Here is a 20,126-nt window from a genome sequence, read left to right on the forward strand (position 1 = left end):
TATCAAAATTGAACCCAGTCCTAGTCATCAATATATTATATACTAACTGTTCCAGCAATAATAACCTGGATTATTTCTCGCGCCTCTGCAAAGGAATCTAAATAATGTGAGTTACTCGGTCGTGATATGTTCCTTAATAATATCAATAAATGGCAATCAGTGAAGGCCGTTCGCCAGTTCGTATTCTTCCACTTGCCCACAAAAAAAAACCTAAACCAGTCCAGGGCTAACGAGATAGTGGCCCCCTGAACTACTAAGGCAGCAGTAGGCACTCCTGATCAGCTGGGAGCAGTTGTTGAGCAGTGAGCTCTAGAACAAGAATTTGAATAAATACTGAAGGTTTATGGTGAGAAAAAGGCAATATTTCAATGCGTTCACCATTGAAAGACATTGGCAGGGAAATAGCTCAGTATAAGTGTCGGTAGCAGGATGTAGTGAAGGCCAGCTTCAATTTCCTAGTTCTTCGCAGTTAATCTGACGATATTTTTACGCATTAATTTGATACGCATGCGAACTATCTTTGAATTCTTATCGGTCACCTCGCACTTCATTTTAGTTCTATTTTCTTCCAAATTTGTAGAAAATACAGTCTCTATTGTCACATGCATGTAAATATCATTTCCATTTAAATATTTCAACTCATTATAAATTGCTCAATTCGCAGCACTGATTTCACGTTAATCAAACTCAACATCGCTTACACGATTTGTGGCCCAACAGGGAACTATGAATTTCTTCATCGAGCGACTTTGCTGGAACTTGTCCAATCTTTACTTTGCAGTTCAGCGACTTTCCAATTCATCGATTAATTGCAATTCATCGATAAATTTTGCAATTCAGTTTCAATCTATTTCAACTGAAGTCTTATCCATTACTTTAGCTCTAGTTTTAGCACCATTGATTAGATTCCTTCAGATCAAGTGTGAACCGTAACGGTTACGCAATTAATTAAAAGTCCATCGCGTATTATCTAACCTTCATGAAAACTAATGAAATAGCAGATTTTCTTTAACATTGTTTTCGTCTGAATTGTGGAGCGATTCGTGCACGGTCGAAAAATTATAATAGTATGAACTGCTGATGCGCGCTGATCCCAAATTAAATATAATTTTTTTCGTACATGAAAATGAAATATCAAAATGTACACTTAATTGTCGAGAGTTTCTCCTTATTAAATTGTGTTTATTTTAACGGCAGATGTATCGGCTGTCGCCTCGGGCGCTGTCGGCGCCCTTGTGCCGCCCCTGTCCTGCTCTGAATCGGCCTTCACACAGAACCCAACATGAGAAGGTGAACTTCTCTTATTGAACGACTTTTTTTTTCTTTTTCATTAACTGTTCACAAATATCTTGAAAGTTATTATTTTTATCGGAAAAAGAAAAATAAAATCTATTCTAACAAAAAATCTATTAACAAAAAATCTATTAACAAAATCTATTAACAAAAAATCCATTAACAAAAATCTATTAACAAAAAATCTATTAACAAAAATCTATTAACAAAAAATCTATTAACAAAAAATCTAATACCAAAAATCTATTAACAATAAATCTATTACCAATTTAAGCAAACTAACGGTATAAATTATTTGCTAAGGCGTCAATATCAGGCCGCGTGATGGCCATCAGACGGGAGGACCAGTCGGTGTGGGAGCGTCGGGCCCCGCTGGCGCCCCAGCATGTGAGGAAGCTCGTCAGGCAGGGCGTCAGGGTGCTGGTCCAGCCCTCCAACAGGAGGGCTTACCCCACGCAGGTCATAATCAATAATTAAGATGCATTTCAAATATTTTGAAGAAATAGTTCTTACTGCATTTAATTTTAATATGAGAACTAACTAGCAAACCCAGCGTAGGTCATAAAAGATATAACTCAGTACTCACTGCAGTGAGTGACAGAGAGCGCATTTTCTCATCGACGAAAACTTGAGGTCATGGGCGGACGGACAGACGGACAGACAGACATGGCGAGCACAATAGAGCATTTTTTCCATAAATGAGGAAATGCGCTAAAATGATTATCATTCAGTACAAACAGAGAAATTTTATATTAATAATTCATTTGTACTCGATTATATTATGATAACTAACTGGTGTATCCTACTCTCAAATTAAAATATCAATATAATGCAATAAAACATGATTTTTTAAGTAATTTGCATATGGCACTGGTTTTATTATAAATACTCCATACATATATGGCATACTCCAGGCAGGTCGTAAGGTATAATCACCATTCAGTACCAAAAGAATATCTTGAAGGAAATAATCCATATAACATCCGATTACATATGCATTGTCATTTTAAACTTTAAATAACATTCAGTATTTGTCATTGATTATATTTTGAATGCAATGAAATCCATTCTTTAGTCTGATCACCAACCTGCGTCGTGTGACGTACAAATATTGTTCACTAATCTGTCCGAAACACCGGACTGGCAATATTCTGAGTGTAGAATGCGATGACAATACGAAATAGGGACCAACAAGCCTCACGTCTCTATAATAAATGGAAGTGACAATATGACGAATGGAGCAACAAGCCTCACGTCTCCATAATAAACGGAAGTGACAATATGACAAAGAAAGCAACAAGCTTCACATCTCTATAATAAACGGAAGTGACAATATGACGAATGGAGCAACAAGCCTCACGTCTCTATAATGAACGAAGGTGACAATATGACATTGGGAACAACATGCTTCACATCTTCATAATAAACGGAAGTGTCATTAATACATAAGGGCAAAAGCCTCATAGCTTATATAATAAACATAGCTAAGAAGCTCGAGGAGAAATTCAGAGAAACGCCTTTTAAATTTCTTAGAGGTGAGAATCTTAAAGTATTCATCCAACAGGAAAAAACACGCATTTTTTATGCTGGGTATATAAGGTCTTAATGCCCTTAATAAATAATGTCGGCACTGCTATGGTGTCTCTTGAATCCCTAGCGTTCTTCCTGCTCAATAAACCAAGGGTTGGCCAAGGTTTTTTTTTTTTTTTTGCCTTGGTATTTCTAATGTCGTCTTCTCAAACACCATCTTCCCTTATATATTAAAAAATTATGCTGATTTTGCAGGATAATTCTCTTCCTGAAATGCTTTTTTGTACTGAAATAGAATCAGATCGCACGGAGAGTTTATTATTTCGTAGCTAATATACTGTGGAGCAGTCGGTAAATTAAATTTTTTTCAAATATGCTAACAGAATCAACGACTTATTTACTAAAATGAAAGCATTATGACCATCTTTTTCCTGCTTTAATATCGCATTGTAACTCATAATCGCACCGTCCATACTAGATAATTTCGCCTAACCGTATCCCCGGCCTTCCAACAGTTTCATTACATTATATTTCAAAGAAATTCATTAAATTAATTATTAAATTTCTAATAATTCCTTTGTTTTCACTGCAGATGTATCAGCAAGCAGGCGCCAAGATACAGGAAGACATCGGCGAGGCCTCGGTCATCATGGGCGTAAAACAAGTCCCAGTCGACAAGATTATCCCTAACAAAACTTATTGCTTCTTCTCGCACACTATAAAGGCTCAGGAGGCCAACATGGCGCTGCTCGACGGGCTGCTCGAAAAGGTTTGTGACTTCACCTTGCAAATTTTATTTTATTTATAAACCTACGTATTTATCTTGTAGCAATATATTTTCATAACACAATGGAAAAATTTGGCAAATTTTTCCTCTTTGTCGCCCAATCTAATCAGTAGGCTTTACGAGAGGTAAAGTAATTGCCGAGTCCTTTCGTTTAGAATAAATTAATGAAATCGTGTTTGGAAGATTTTTTATTCATCATCAATCCATTTTTACGCAATAATAAAGCAACGCATTTATACACAAGTTTACCTCGAGACTATTAAATATGAATAAACTTAGAAAACGAACTCAGTCCGTGCATTTTGTGCAAATTTTCTCGAATACGTACTGGACGTCCAAGAATATTTCTTGAAGGAATGAAATTAATGGAAGTGGTCATTAACTGCGAATTCACATCCTGATTTTTAACTATGAATTTGTGCAATTTCAATCCGCAGAACGTACGTCTCATTGACTATGAAAAAATGGTTGATGAAAGTGGCCAAAGAGTCGTTGCTTTCGGGTCGTTCGCCGGGGTAGCGGGCATGATCAACATCCTGCACGGCCTGGGCATCAGGCTGCTGGCGCTAGGTCATCACACGCCATTCATGGTGACTATAGTGTTACTGTGATGTACCAATGCAATCTAAAGTAAAAGATAATTTCTGTGATAAACGCACAAGTTGCACTTGATTGGTCCGTATTAAATAATGACTACCGTTTTCACATTAGGCTCTACCATTTCTTGAGTATTATACATTCTGATAGATTAAGAAATTTTCAATGTAAATATAAAAAACATATATATAAATAATTGCGATTCCATCACTCAGTTACAACCATCATACATCACAAACCCACGATATTTTCCCGGAAATGTCCCAAATAACCGAATTTGCGTGGCATTACAGCACATCGGGCCAGCGCACAACTACCGTAACACGGAAATGGCCCGCCAAGTCATCCGAGACGCTGGCTATGAAATTTCGCTAAACATGATGCCGCGCTCTATTGGCCCTCTCACCTTCGTCTTCACGGGCACTGGCAACGTGTCGCAAGGAGCACAGGCAATATTCCAGGACCTGCCTCATGAATATGTTACCATCAAAGGCCTTAAGAAAGTTGCAGAAAAGGGATGTGAGTTTTATTGCACTATTGTCTTGAATTTATAACCGTTTAACACTTTATTCTCGTACTTAATTTAAAACAATTGTTGTATTTGCAGTGAAGTTACTTCTTGCAGTTGCGTGGCTTCGACCTCAGAGCTCGCAGCCTAATTAATTACTTCAAGAAAAAATCAAATTACGAACTATTGTTGTTGTTACTTGTTGTTGTTGTTGTGCAGGGACGAACAAAGTTTACGGCTGCGAAGTAAGTCGGGAAGATCATCTCGTGAACCGCAACACCGGGCGCTTCGACGCAGCGGAATACGAAGAGCATCCAGACCGATACATCTCCACCTTCTCCAGGAATGTGAGTCATACATCTCCACCTTCTCCAGGAATGTGAGTCATACATCTCCACCTTCTCCAGGAATGTGAGTCATGCATCTCCACCTTCTCCAGGAATGTGAGTCATGCATCTCCACCTTCTCCAGGAATGTGAGTTATACATCTCCACCTTCTCCAGGAATGTGAGTCATGCATCTCCACCTTCTCCAGGAATGTGAGTCATGCATCTACACCTTCTCCAGGAAAATGATTTATGTAATATCATAGTTTACAAGTATCTAACTAACTTAATTTCTCATTTAAACTTCATAACTATACATATAATGCAAAATGCCACCATTTATCACCATTTGCATCACTTTTCGTAAAATGAATGCATAAATTTACAATTTCCCTGGCAAAGTAATTTTGCAATTAGCAATTTTTCCTCGAATTTGCCGTCAGGTTGCGCCTTACGCTTCAGTAATTGTGAACGGAATTTACTGGGACGTGAATTCACCACGCCTCCTCACCATCCCCGATGCTAAATTCCTTCTGCAGCCTGTCTATTCTCCATGGCTACCCAGTTCGGTGAGCTCAAAGGCATTAAGCAAACCTACAATTTTATACTAATTGGCCTTTTCAGTCGATTGCTGAATCGACTCTGATTACTAATCATTCAAAAAGATTTTCAATCTCTAATAAAATTCTTAAATTCACAATGGTAACTTTTTATCTTTTTCGCCCGGAAAGATATAAAGTTTAGATGAAATTATTTACTCTTGAAAAATTATACGATTCAAATCTGATAAACTGAGATAAAATTTTAATATTCGCCATAAGTTATCAAATAATTATTCATCTCTACTTTCAAAGCTAGCATTAAGTTTTATGAAATCGTGATTAAATTTCATTTGAAGGCGGTTTTCTTACTTTCACAAAACTGGAGGTGGCTCCATAGTTATTATTATGTTTTATTAAAACAGAACAAGCGTTTTTTAAGGAATAACCAAATAATTTAACATCAAACATTGCATTTAATTCTCACTATCTCGACTATCTCATTGCTCTTATAATGAAGAGAAAGATCTAAACTTCTTGCCCAATAATCCTTGTTACACTATATTTCGTAGCCTGTCTTAGAAATTCGTTCTCACTTGGAACGTTAATGAGTCCGGGCTCGTCAGGAATTCTGTTTGCCTTGTACAGTAAAGGTGGGAAGCTTGTCTTACGAAATATGACAGCGTCCTAATGAAATGAGAATAATGAAATTTAAACATGACGCTAGTCCATAAAAACCTGGGCCTTCTTTTTTGTACGTAGGCGTTGGCTTCCTCATTAAAAATCGCTCCTCCGTCATTCCGGTTCATCATTTCATAAAAATGGTAATCGCGGTTTTTTTTTAGCTCCAAGATTACGAATTCGCCAAACGAGTTCAAAAAACTAAAAATTGCGAGAGTCCAGCCAAGCTTCTATTTTTTATATTTTTTTGCCTTCCCATTGTCCTCCTTTCTGAGAAATCAACAAAATCGAAGCTTCAGAGAAACGGAGTCGACACAAAGTTTTGGCAAATCTTTGACTCAAAAAGAGACGTGAATTAGAAATCGATGAAACCCACGTAGGTTTTGATAAAGAAACACAGCGTTGTTGGTGTTTTCGCTAGTCTGCTGCGTTTTTCAGCTGGTGCATGAACGTAACTCCGCTGCTCTTGTTAAATTTTTTTTACGCGATTTTGAGTTCTTCAATGCCGTTTGATTTTAAAGTTGACCAGTTCAGTATTATTCGCTTCTCCTAGAACGGAGAACGTCGACTTCCTAGTGAAGCACTGAATTTTTGTGTAATAAAAAGTATCTATTCAATATTTTTCAGCAATGCTCTTGAAGATAGAAATATTGTTTACTGAAATTTGTTTTTTATACATTAGACATAATTTATAAAAATCCTCTAACTAATTTTTATTTTTAGTTTTTAGGAATCATGAAAATACTGTCCGTTCATCCATGGCATCTTTTCAACTGTTACTTTCGAAATAATCCCATCATACCTTCTTCCAATGAAAGAAATTCTATTTTCTGAACCTTTACGTGCCCAGCTTCCGCATCGAAGCACCATTGAAAAGCTTCGAAAATATTTCCCTCCGTTTTACATAAATTCTTCCACCCTCAAATATTGCCCCGTTTCTCAAACATTTTAATAAGATCAAGCAAGACACGACATTCGGTTTGCAGGAAGGCGCTCCCCCTTTGCCCCACCGAATGCTCGGGATCTGTGACATTTCCGCCGATCCCGGAGGTTCCATCGAGTTTATGACCGAGTGCACCACCATCGACAACCCCTTCTGCCTCTACGATGCAGACCAGAATGAGGATAGGAACAGGTATACACCGAATACCGTATTTCTGGGCTTTCATAAACATTGGGAACTCATGCGTGTTTTCAATGGTACTATTAAGCGTTATTTTTCCATCGGTTGCATAATTTTAGTACAATTTAGTTTAGTTTAGTTGTACGGCAAGCAAGATATTCTTGTGTGGTTTGTTTTAGAGATTCGATAGATTTTTCGCCAATATTGGAGGCTCAAAACAAAAAATTTAAATCCATTATCATTCTAGATTGAAGTTATGCACTATGGGTGATAGGCGCAATTATCGAAATCATTTTCATTGCTCAAGTTTCTATTGGCTTCTAGATGCTTCAGTACAGAACTTCAACCACAATTTGTGTCGATATAAATATTTTACAGCAGTCAATTTACATCAATGCTATACATTTTTGTGGACTTTATCATGCTATACAATCCCTGTGAACTGCTTTATTCCCTGCACAGATGGAAGAGATTATTCATGTGTGTTGATTTCATGTGCGTGTATTTGATCGACGATGTACCTATACATGAAACCAAATCATTGTGAAAAGTCCCAATATCTAAACCTATAATTTTCATTTTTAGTTCCGGTTTATGAACTGGAACTTGAGTCTTCCTGGTTCCTTAAGATTCATATATGCCTTCTAGCTTTATTCGTATTTGTTGGACCGCTATGATCGGCTTTATTAGATATAAAGGAATATTTTAATTTCAGTTTCAAAGGACCGGGAGTGTTGGTGTGCAGTATAGACAACATGCCCACACAGTTGCCTAGACAGTCCACGGACTCGTTCGGTTCGATGCTCATGCCTCACGTTGAAGACATACTCCACTCCGATGCTTCCAAGCCTTTCCAGGAGCATCAATTCACGCCGGCTGTCGAATCTGTGAGAAGCTTTATATTTATAATAAGAAAGTTTTTATAATATTTTTCGTGTAATGCTCTAAAACGGCGAATGTATGATGTTTAATGGGATACTTTAGTCTTAGCCAGAGCGTCACTTCGAATGAATGATATTAAGCATACGATTCAATTAAGACCGTTAAATTATCCCGCATTATTTTTAATGACAAATGCAGATACAAGATATCAGTTCACATCTGATGTAAAATAAGGTTCAAGTCGATAAGAGGATTATTCTGCGTTTTTGCTGGATGTCTGATGAAATTCAGCAACGTACGTATGGCATTAAGCTGAACCAAAGCAACACGATTTGTTCACTGTCGAAACCCTGAAAATTTTAATGATGGAATTGTTTCTTCATAATTTTGATAGTTATTATCAAACTTATTTTAATAACTTTAAAAACTAATGTGAAGTGTGCAAGCCTGTACCATGCAATATAAAGACTTACTAATTCACATAAAACCTAAAATGAGATTAAATTGAATTAAATGAGATTAAATACTGATATTATCAATTAAGTCGACTAAACAGAGATAAATTTCTGACAATTAGAGAACTGTATTGCTCTGTTTTTGCTCTTTCTATTTATTTCACACAATGGCATATGAAGGTTTCGTTTATTGGTTAATATTATCAGTTAAACGTACTGTACTGAAGACCAACTACTTCTTCTGAACATTATAAAAAATAAACTTACTAACATTTACAGTAAATTCGGCCGCTAATAATAATAGAAAAAGTGCATTTAAATTAAACTGAATACAAAGCTACCTTTTCTCGCAGGCTGTCATCACCAGCAACGGTTTGCTCACACCAAACTTCCAGTACATCGCTGACCTGCGTGAAAATAGAAGGCGAGTTTGTGACGGCGGTGACATGAAGGCTTTAATTTTGTGGATTTGGTCGACGAATCCATATTTTATGATCCAGCAGCATGAAAATTAAATTTGGTTTAGTGCCTAAAAGCCGGCAAACTGAGTCAATTATATTTCCACTCTCATCAAAAAATTATTTTTCAAAACTTCAAACGACTTCTTCTCGGTTTGTTTCAGCTGTCGAGTTTACTCAGTTGCGAAAAAACAAATTTATCTAATTTTTGTTGCTATAAAAAATTATTAACTGTTGCAGTTCTAATAAATGTTATTATTGTTCGTCTAAAGCAAGCATGCTGCCCTCCTCTCTGGTTTCCATTAAGTTGAAAAAGCAATTAGCTAATTTCATAAACTCCCCTCCGCACGACTCGAATTTGCATTCGCCAGTTGCCAATATTTATTAGCGGAATTCTGAAGCATAAATCATTTCCTATTCGCTAGAAGTAAGGGCCGGCTGGGAGATAAGCTCGGTACATTGTTGATATTGAACGCAACGAAGCCAAAAGTCTTTGTTTTCTCTCGATAGATTTGGAACGTATTGAGAATTTCCGCTACGTTGACTTATGATATTATTGTGGACTTTATTATTAGGTGCTGCTCCAAATAATTTATTCTATTAGCTGCTCAGTTCATTTAATTCTAATTTTCGACATTGCCAATATGAATAATTTCTTGGCACATGGTCTCGGAATTTTGTTATTTACTCTGCATTACGTTGAGTTAGACACCATGGGAATAACGGGATTTCATTCATTATTGATAGTCCAAAATTGAGATGTATGAATTGTTTTCTTATCTGACATTTATCTGACAATATTATTAGCAAAATAAAGTGTCTATTTATTTCTGTAATAACCAATAAAAATTCAATCTTCGAACCGTTCCATCTCTCTCAAAGTTCAGAATTTTCTTACAAGATAATCCGTAAAGAATTTCTGTGAACGAAATTTTGTATCTCAATCTGTCTAAATTACTAAATAATATGCGTTTAAAAATTACTTTTTAAAGACAACACTTCAAAATAGGCCAGTGTCTTAGATGTTATAAATGTACAATGAATTTATCTTATTTTTAAATATTAAAAAAAAAATATTTTATAAATTTTTTAATATATAAATTGTTTTCGATTTCTAAAATTATTTATTCTGTCAATTGATTCATGCATAGTCTCCGACTTTACACAAGTGTGCAAAATTTCGGTTCGATTGGACAGGTAAAAGTGTGTTAAATATCGGTTATGAGATTTGTAGCAGACAAACAAACAAACAGCAACAAGTGAAGTTAAAGAGAAGTGTTGTCATTATAATAAAGACATATTACCTGATACTTGATGCCACACTTTTTTCGTCCATCACCTCAACACAGAACACAGAAAAATGAAAAACAATTTATTGGAAAAAGTTTAATTACTAATTATCATTAATTTTATTCAAAGTTTATTACTTTATTTAAAAATTTATTACATTATTAAAACTATTTATTTTTATTAAAAGTTTATAATTTCCTTTAAAAGTTGATTCTCGCTATACTATTAGGTGATTTTTGTGATACTATTAGGTGATTATCGTGATACTCGTGATACTATTAGGTGCAGCTTGTAATCCTGGTATTATTTCAAATTAAAACAGTTTTTAACTCTCTGGCGAAGACTGACTCGTTAAAAACTATGATAATACTTCGATGATGAGTAATTTATGATTTTCAACTAATATTTTTCCCAATTGGCATGCCAAACATAAATATCACAATACAAGGAAGAAATTTCAAAAGCTTATTATCAAACCAACGTCGATTTTTACCACCCATTCGAACCCTGACCCCAAAAAAATATAGTCGTACAAGGAAACAAATTTTAACAGTTTATTATTAAACCAAAGTCGTCTTTACCACTCATTTGTTTTCTGACCCTAGCTTCAGCACCTTAACAAAAATATCGTCTTAAGAAAAAACAAATTTCAAAAGTTTGTTATTAAACTAACGTCGTCTTCTCCACCCACTTGTTTTCTGACCTTAGCTTCAGCACTGAAATAAAAATATCCACGATCAAGGAAACCAATTTTAACAGTTTATTATTAAAATAACTTAGTCTCAACCACCCATTTGTTTCCTGACCTCAGCTTCAGTGCTGAAATAAAAATATCCACGTTCAAGGAAACAAATTTTAACAGTTTATTATCAAACCAAAGTCGTCTTTACGACTCATTTGTTTCCTGACCTCAGCTTCAGCACTGAAAGATCAAGCGGACGCTCTGGCTTCTAAGTACAGCGCCGTGACGCCCGTCCTCCTGGACATCTACGACAAGCCAGAGACGCTCCACCAGCTCATCCAGGGCAGAGATGTCGTGGTATCCCTGCTACCATATACCATGCATCCCACCGTCGCTCAAGCCTGCATAGACCACAAGGTCAGGACCTATACTTTCAAAGAAGTTAAGAGATCGTAAGGTCTTCAGCCAATCATTGACGACCTTTCGAACAAAATCCACCAATCACAGACAAGAAAATAGAGCGTATGTAAGTACTTGACGTTCACTTAGCGAGTTTTAAAGTATGGCCCCAGGACTACAATATCCTGAAAAAATATACATACAAGAAGCTGAGACTGATATCGATATGGAAGCAGCTATAAGATGGTGTATGCATGTTTCTGGGTGTTTTTTTTATTGCATTATTATTTATTATTGTTCAAAGTTAATGCTCCAGGGTTTTTTATTTTATTACCTTTGGATATACGTTGCTTCAGAAATTTAGATATAAATTATTGGAATGAGGTGAATGAATGAACATCCAACTTTAAAAGTCAACCTGAGCGTCTCAATGTGCAATCATAAAATGTTAGCAATCGTACATATAATATAAGGAACAGGTAACAAAAAATCCTGGGAACATGTATCCTAATTCTTTTTTTCGTGACTCTTTTTTATGGCGTCTCCAATGGTAAAGCAATAAAATAAATGTAGCATTTGGAAACTGCCGGGTAATTTACGAGCTGCTGGGCTCATGGCGTGAAATTGAGAAGCACGACAGGATTACAACCGAAAAATAAATGGCCTCAAAAGAAGATCACCTAATATTTTTGGGGAAAAATACTTTACTTCTAATTAACATAATGGTTTTTCAATGTTCAGATATTTTATGAGGTATGAGAAAAACCGCGGAGCGCGGAAGTATTGAGTAAAAATTATTCGAAGTTAAGTACTATTTGCCTTTCTATAGTACACGTTTACAGTATTTAATGGCGATTGTTTTCTCACAGTCTCGGTCTTTCATTTTTTATAGGAAGACTTGGTTGTCAAAAAATTGATGACCACCAGTAGAATTCTCAAGCACATGATGAAATAATATACGTTTAAAAATTACTTTTTAAAGCCAACACTTCCTAAGAATCCAGAATCTCCAATCTTATAGATGTACAATGAAATTCTCATCTAATTTTCAAAAATTAAAAAATTAACATTTCAATTTTTTTATTATATATAAATTTTTTAATATATATAAATTTTTTTTAATATATACTTTTTTCCAAATTATTTATTTTGTTAATTGATTCATGCATTGCCTCTGACTTCACACAAGTGTGCAAAATTTCATATCAATTAGACAGGTAAAAGTGTGTCAAATATCAGTTATAAGATTTGGAGCTTACAAAATTATTTTTTCAATTTTTTTAATTTTGAAAAAAAAAATTAATTTTTAAAATAATCTATTTTGAAATTTGATTCATGCATTGTCTCCAATTTTACAAAAGTGCGCAAAATTTCAGATCGATAGGATAAGTCGAAGTGTATTAAATTTCTATTACAAGATTTGTAGCAGACAGACAGACAGACAGACAGACTGACAGACAGACAGACAGACAGACAAACAAGAAGTGAAGTTAAAGAGAAGTGTTGTAAAAATGAAGTTCAACAAGCCGGCAAGTCAGAGTAGTGATCATTTTTAACCTAAAATGTTAACCTTATGCACTATAACGTCAAAATATGATTACGTCTCGGCACACGTTCCTCCCTTCATATTGTACAGAACCTATAGAGATACATAGCGAAAGAAAATTTAAGAAATTTATTATATAATTAATTTATTTTAGCTTATACGCTTGGCACGTGGACTCGGAATTAACATATTTATTATGTATAACACTGCATCAAGCTGGGAATAGCGGGATTTCATTTCTAATTATTTATTCACAAGTGAGATGTATGAATTGTTTTTTTATTGTACAGTATTATTGTTTTTCTGAGCTGTAAAAAGTAAATCATCACTTCTAGATCTAAATAATCTTCTGTGGTTCGAGCAGGTTAACCTGATGACAATTTTCTACGCTTCTCACCGGTTAACCTGGAGGCAATTTTCTGCGGTTCTCACAGGTTAACCTGGAGACAATTTTCTGGTGGTTCACACAGGTTAACCTGGTGACAATTTTTTGCGGTTCTCACAGGTTAACCTGGAGACAATATTCTGGTGGTTCTCACAGGTTAACCTGGTGGCAATTTTCTGCGGTTCTCACAGGTTAACCTGGTGACAATTTTCCGCGGTTCTCACAGGTTAACCTGGTGACAATATTCTTTGTTCTCACAGGTTAACCTGATAACAATTTTCTGTGTTCTCACAGGTTAACCTGGTGACAATTTTCTGTGTTCTCACAGGTTAACCTGGTGACAATTTTCTGTGTTCTCACAGGTTAACCTGGTGACAATTTTCTGCGGTTCTCACAGGTTAACCTGGTGACAATTTTCTGCGGTTCTCACAGGTTAACCTGGTGACAGCCTCCTACTGTTCAGCGGGCATGGCGGCCCTGCACGGGGCGGCAGAGAGCGCAGGCATCACCGTCGTCAACGAGATGGGGCTGGACCCTGGCATTGATCACCTTCTTGCCCTCGAATGCTTCGATGAGGTGCTCATTTTCATTAAAATTCTTATTTTGCTGTATGAAAATTGCTATAGGAATCTCTTTGAATCTTCATCGCGACATAATTATTTTATTTGACTTTTTAGAAACAAATACTGTATGTAATATTCTTGCCAGAATTTATGGTGAGATCGTTAAAATAAATAAAAAAAGACGGTTTTCTGCTCTTCTAACTTCAAATATATCTACAAATAAATGATGTATATTTGACACTTCGTTTTTGGTCACCTTGACATTTGTTCGACTTCAAGATGTACGAGTGATTTGCAATGTATGATCGCCTTGTAAATTTATGATTGACTCCTTGATTTGCGATTGAGCTTTTAATGTAACTTCAGCTCGATGATGTACGTTTGGCTCAATGATATAAGTTTGACTCAATGATGTACGTTTGACATTTCTTTGCATTTTTGACTATTTGAACTCGCGTTTCTCTTTTAAGACTCTCATATGTACGAAAGACTTTTTGATGAACGAAAAACTTTTTGCATGAAATACTTGTTTTCTACATTTTGTCAAGTCAAGTTTATTTTTTTGTACAATAACATGACTCAGGTGAATTTCTTTGTACAATAACATGACTCAGGTAAATATCTTTGTACAATAACATGACTCAGGTGAATTTCTTTGTACAACAACATGACTCGAGTTCATTTCTTTGTACAACAACATGACTCAGGTGATTTTTTTTTGTACAATAACATAACTCAGGTGAATTTCTTTGTACAACAACATGACTCAGGTGAATTTTTTTGTACAATAACATGACTCAGGTGAATTTTTTTGTACAATAACATGACTCAGGTGAATTTTTTTGTACAATAACATGACTCAGTTGAATTTCTTTGTACAATAACATGACTCAGGTAAATATCTTTCTACAACAACATGACTCAGGTAAATATCTTTGTACAATAACATGCCTCAGGTGAGTCGAGGTGGTGGCAAGGTGGAGTCGTTCACGTCGTACTGCGGAGGTCTCCCGGCCCCCGAGTTCTCAGACAACCCACTACGGTACAAGTTCTCCTGGAGCCCGCGCGGTGTGCTGCTCAACGCTCTTGCTGATGCCAAGTATATGATGAACAACAAGGTGCTTATCATCGGTCTCAATTGTTGGTTACTTTATGGTGAAAATATAAACTAAATTATCATTTTATTATCTCTTGAAGTAATGAATAGATTAAATTGATAATCAAGAGCAAATTAGCTGAATTTGAGAAAAAGTATAAAATTTATAGTATCGATTATTCATGTAGGTGCATGCCATGGTCACAAAAACTATAATTAAACCTAGATGTCACCGCTACGAGCCTTGCAACAGTCAGGATACGTCAATCCCCTTTCAATCCATTTGTTCCTCCTGTTCAATTTCCTAATCTTAACCCAAATCCATCAACTTTAATCAAGTCAACTAAATTATAAGCAAATTATAGATGATGTACTATTTATGAGCTGATATTAAAATTACATCAATCTCTTTATTAAAAATATTTTTCCTATTATACCATGTTTAAATAAATAAAGCAGGGACATTTTGAGTCAAAATGTTCTCTGCGTGAACAGATCGTAGACATACCCACGGGCGGGGCTTTGCTGGCCGACCATAAGCCGCTCGACTTCATCCCAGGCTTGTCTCTGGAAGGTTTCCCCAACAGAGACTCTACCGTATACCGTGAAAAATACGGTAAATAAAAGTATTTTTTATTTTATTTATTTATATATTCGTTTTGATGGTTGAAATTGTCAAATATTACCTTTATTTTTATATATGCTGTATATTATTTTTCCATTAAAGTCGTTGACATTGTTCGTAACTAACAATTCCTTGTTGCCCAGGCAACGTGAATTTTGCAGCACATGTTTACGCCTTGTATTTTACAAAAAAGTTGTCATTTTTTATTTAAGTTATAGCACTAGTGGGAAAAAATGATTTCCCAAAAAATTTCATAAAGTATTATTGTGATATGCATAGTAAAATAACCGTAACTCATACTATCATGTAGCAAACCCACTCGCCGGTCATTAACCGTGAACAAATTATCATTATTCTTATCAATGCATCATTAATCTCGTGGATGCTATCATTTCTTAATTTAAATTCTACACCTTTCTTCGAGTAATAATGATTATATTGTTAATACTCAGATAAAACTGACGTGCGCGCGGTGCTGCTCGACACGCTGCGATACCGTGGCTGAACCAACCCCTGAACCCAGTCACTATTTCCCTAGCGACTCATCATTTAGTATAAATTGTACCACTATTTTATGTCCCCAATAATGACAATTTACTGTTAGGCATAACTGACGCACACACGGTGCTGCGTGGCACGCTGCGCTACCGTGGCTACGCTGACTTTTTGAGCGGCCTGGTGCAGCTGCGGCTGCTGGAGGAGAAACCTCATCCCAGCCTTCACCCCGGAGGCCCTGACGTCACATGGGTGAGTGAGAATTATAAATACAAAGAAAACAGCAAAGTTTTTCAGTTTCGGAGAAAATTATGTGAATTAAAATGGCGTTTTATTTGTTTTTAAAATTCTTTGTGAACTTGTGCTGTAAGCATAATAGTGATACATAGAAAATTGATTATTATCATATGAATATGGCTGTCGTCAGCCGCCATACTCCCTTCAGAATGTGCTAGCATGGACCTAGCAGGTCAATATTATGAATACTAGCAATCTATCGGCTACCACATTTCTCGACATTCGAAGAACTTCGAAGGTTTTTTGTTTCACCAAAAATACAATAAAATTTATTCCGTATGCGTGAAATTAATATTTCCATCATTGGCCTGCGAGTAGAGCTTATTTTTGACTCGAGTGTATTCACGGTATAACATTTCCAATGAATTTATAAGAATAGAATAGAAGTTTCGGCACTGAAGAAAGAGACCCATGGCCTGTTGCCAATTCTTGTACATTTCGTGTCTTGATTCACAAGGGACACACAGTGATAAAGTAGCAATTCATACTTCAACCCAAGCGCCAGCTGCTGTGCTCGCTACTGGGTGACCTCGACCCGAACATGTTCTACGACAACCTCAAAGCGATCGTAACGGAGCGCGTGAACGGCAGGGACGACATCGTCGCAGGCATGGAGCAGCTCGGGCTTCTCATGGACGAGATCGTCACCAAACATGACACGCCTCTCGACACGCTCTCATCGTACCTCGCTAAGAAACTCGCTTTTGGTTAGTTTTTTCTTAGATGTTTCTGCTAATGCTGCACATATGATAAATTTATCTGTGCTCAGTGAATATCGTATCACATTATATCATATCATATCATAATATATCATATCATATCATATCATATCATATCATATCATATCATATCATATCATATCATATCATATCATATCATATCGTATCATATTATATCATATCATATCATATCATATCATATCATATCATATCGTATCATATCATATCATATCATATCATATCATATCATATCCTATCATATCATATCATATCATATATCATACCATAGTGATGCCTGCACTGAAGAATAGGCCTGATGTAGACTATCGCCGATTCTAATACTTTTCGTGATTTATCCTCAGGAGATCTAAAAACAGATCCTTTGACCGGATATTTTCAAAGCTGACGATAGTTTAAAATAGCTACTAGACTTCTACCAGGTTCAATCTGGTGCATAGGCATTTCAAGTCTGAACATATATTTCTCTATAGCTTTATCTAGCCTCCTCTAGATCTAATCTAGAACGAGTTCATACTCGGAGCGTCAACATGTTCTAGATGTCGATGAATCGAAGCGAGAAAAAGCGTTGTCGCATGGATGAATTGCAACGCAGTTTTTTAGTTTATAGCCATTACATATTCTATAGGCTATATGTTAACTGTTAGGGCCATTCATTAGACCAAACAATTTCTCTTTTCAGAAAATCCTAGCTTTGTATTTTCATGATTTACAGTCCCGGTCATGAATTATTTGGAACTTTTTGTGATTGAGAAATATAATTCACACTTTCAGCCACACATTAGGGTAATCAATACCAAATTTATGAACACATGCAAAGTAATTAATTTTGGACCCTGGTCCAGAGCCGGGAGAGCGGGACCTGGTCGTACTCCGCCACGACATCGGCATCGTCTGGCCCAGCGGTACCCGAGAGAAGAGAGGTATCAACCTCATATGTTACGGAGACGCCCATGGTTACTCAGCAATGGCAAAAACTGTCGGGTGAGTGCACAAGTTGTTTTATTTCACTTTCTTCGAAACAATCCTTGATGTCAGAACTATTCTGTTGTGGACATTTTATTTTCTTGTGCCCATAGCGTGGCACTATACCACAGATTGTGCGCTATATTTATTCCAATAACTGCGTCAGAAACCATTTAATGTGAACTTGACAAATAATTCTAGTAATAGCAGATAAAAATCAAACACATAACAATAATCCTAAGCATACAATAATTTTAGAACATGATTCCCAGATACCCGTGCGCTATAGCGACTCAGATGGTGCTGAGCGGCGAGATCCAGAAGCGGGGGATGGTGTTACCCTTCACTGCAGAGATCTTCAAGCCTATGCTCTCGAGGCTCGCAAAAGAAGGCATAAAAGCCACAGAGACCATTCAGTTCAGCTCTTAAGCGCTGTCGAGCCTCACAAACAAATTTACAGCAGCGTAACGTACTTCATTGCAGGGTTTTCATCTTAACCGCACATCACTGCGGGGTTAATCCTGTCTGGAAAAATGTATGAAAATCTGATGAAAACCCTTGAAAACCCTCCTAAAATTGTAATGAAGAAAATTACTCATTATCGAAGTACTAAATAGACTAGTTATTGTCTATTTAGTTCATTTTTCTTTTAGCTTATGATCCACGTAAGAATCATTTACATGACATCAATTATAGAAATGTTATGTTAGATGTCGTAGTGGCGCTGTCAGTTGTTTGCTGCAACTGCTTTACAATTTGTTCCGTTGCTCGTGATTGCATTTAACGTTGGCTTCACGTGAATCAATAAATTAATATTATACGAGTAAAATGCAGCAAACAAGAAGTCTTTGTTCTACCAAGCATATGTTGCAGAAGCATCCAAGCTGTGACTGGGGCTTGGTTCGTCTTTCAGCAAAATTTTTAGCCCTCATCGCAGTTTCATCTGCGTTAAATTAGTGGCCAAGTAGTTAAATAGTAATGAGTTTTCATAGTACTCATACTTTAGCATTTTCAGCAAACGATTAATATTTTTTCGTGACTGAGCGGAAAAAAGCTAGCGATAAGTGTTATAGAAATGAATATTATTTTTATTCCAAACAAGCTACAATTAAATTACTAAATATACTTGATAGGAAGAAATATTCTTCAACGGAAGCGTCAATGAAATGTGAAGGTCTTAGTAGATGAACATTCCCGTAAGAAAATTTATTGTAAAATTCTATAAAAACTCGGCATAATTTTTTTCAACAGAATTTTCATGTTAAAAGCTTACAATAGTCACAAATTTTGAAAAATCTATTAACTATTTTTTCTGTAATTAGCTTGCCGTATGTCATCCACTATGACCTTCAGTAGATCCGTCATTCGAATATTCCCTTCTTCAAGAGACATCTATTTAGTTAATTTTGTGTCCTTCTCTTCTCCTCTTTCATATCCTAGGATAATATGTCGTGATTTTTAACATATCTGTACTATTTCTATATTATAAACAAGAGGAATCGTCATCATACACCCAAACAGTTTAATTTCTTGTCCAATTGTTATCAGTTAACATCTGTGTGTTATTTGCGCAACTATCGCCCATATTGTTGACGAATTTTTTTAAACTGTGGAATAAATGTCAAAACTACGGCAGTCCATTCCTGTTGGAAACTTCTCATAGAAAACTATTTTAAATCGTGTTGATTAAGGCTTGTAACGATTGCAGGTCCCAGCAATAGAAATTTTAAAGAAAAAAGAAGAAATTCTTTTTTAGAAGAAATTTTTAGTGAATATATAAACATTTTTAAGAGTATTCGTTGTTTGTGTGTTCCTACTGTTAGTAGGCTTCCTATTCGTTGTGTTAAAAAACCTACTGGTAGTAGG

General features: G+C 36.0%; 1 protein-coding gene across 1 annotated transcript; it reads left to right on the forward strand.

The window, feature by feature from the left end:
* Positions 1-275: 275 nt before the first annotated feature.
* Positions 276-19,508, forward strand: LOC108675946 (alpha-aminoadipic semialdehyde synthase, mitochondrial-like). The gene is made up of 19 exons (XM_018164006.2): positions 276-346; positions 1,198-1,290; positions 1,597-1,752; positions 3,416-3,592; positions 4,048-4,200; positions 4,501-4,726; positions 4,935-5,062; positions 5,485-5,610; positions 7,248-7,396; positions 8,100-8,271; positions 9,075-9,162; positions 11,384-11,568; positions 13,914-14,057; positions 15,001-15,162; positions 15,636-15,756; positions 16,370-16,512; positions 17,057-17,264; positions 18,140-18,278; positions 18,533-19,508. The coding sequence occupies exons 1-19, from the start codon at positions 344-346 to the stop codon at positions 18,687-18,689; spliced, it is 2,730 nt and encodes a 909-aa protein (XP_018019495.1). The 5' UTR covers positions 276-343; the 3' UTR covers positions 18,690-19,508.
* The last annotated feature ends 618 nt before the right edge of the window (positions 19,509-20,126 follow it).

This window comes from Hyalella azteca, unplaced genomic scaffold (genome assembly GCF_000764305.2).
Source record: "Hyalella azteca isolate HAZT.00-mixed unplaced genomic scaffold, Hazt_2.0.2 contig10004, whole genome shotgun sequence".
Classification (NCBI taxonomy): domain Eukaryota; kingdom Metazoa; phylum Arthropoda; class Malacostraca; order Amphipoda; family Hyalellidae; genus Hyalella; species Hyalella azteca.

Excerpts from the sequence above, each read along its gene's own strand:
- LOC108675946 (XM_018164006.2), top strand. Across the intron at positions 4,727-4,934 it reads GAAAGTTGCAGAAAAGGGAT|GGACGAACAAAGTTTACGGC; the intron begins GTGAGTTTTATT and ends GTTGTTGTGCAG. Across the intron at positions 18,279-18,532 it reads GCAATGGCAAAAACTGTCGG|ATACCCGTGCGCTATAGCGA; the intron begins GTGAGTGCACAA and ends CATGATTCCCAG.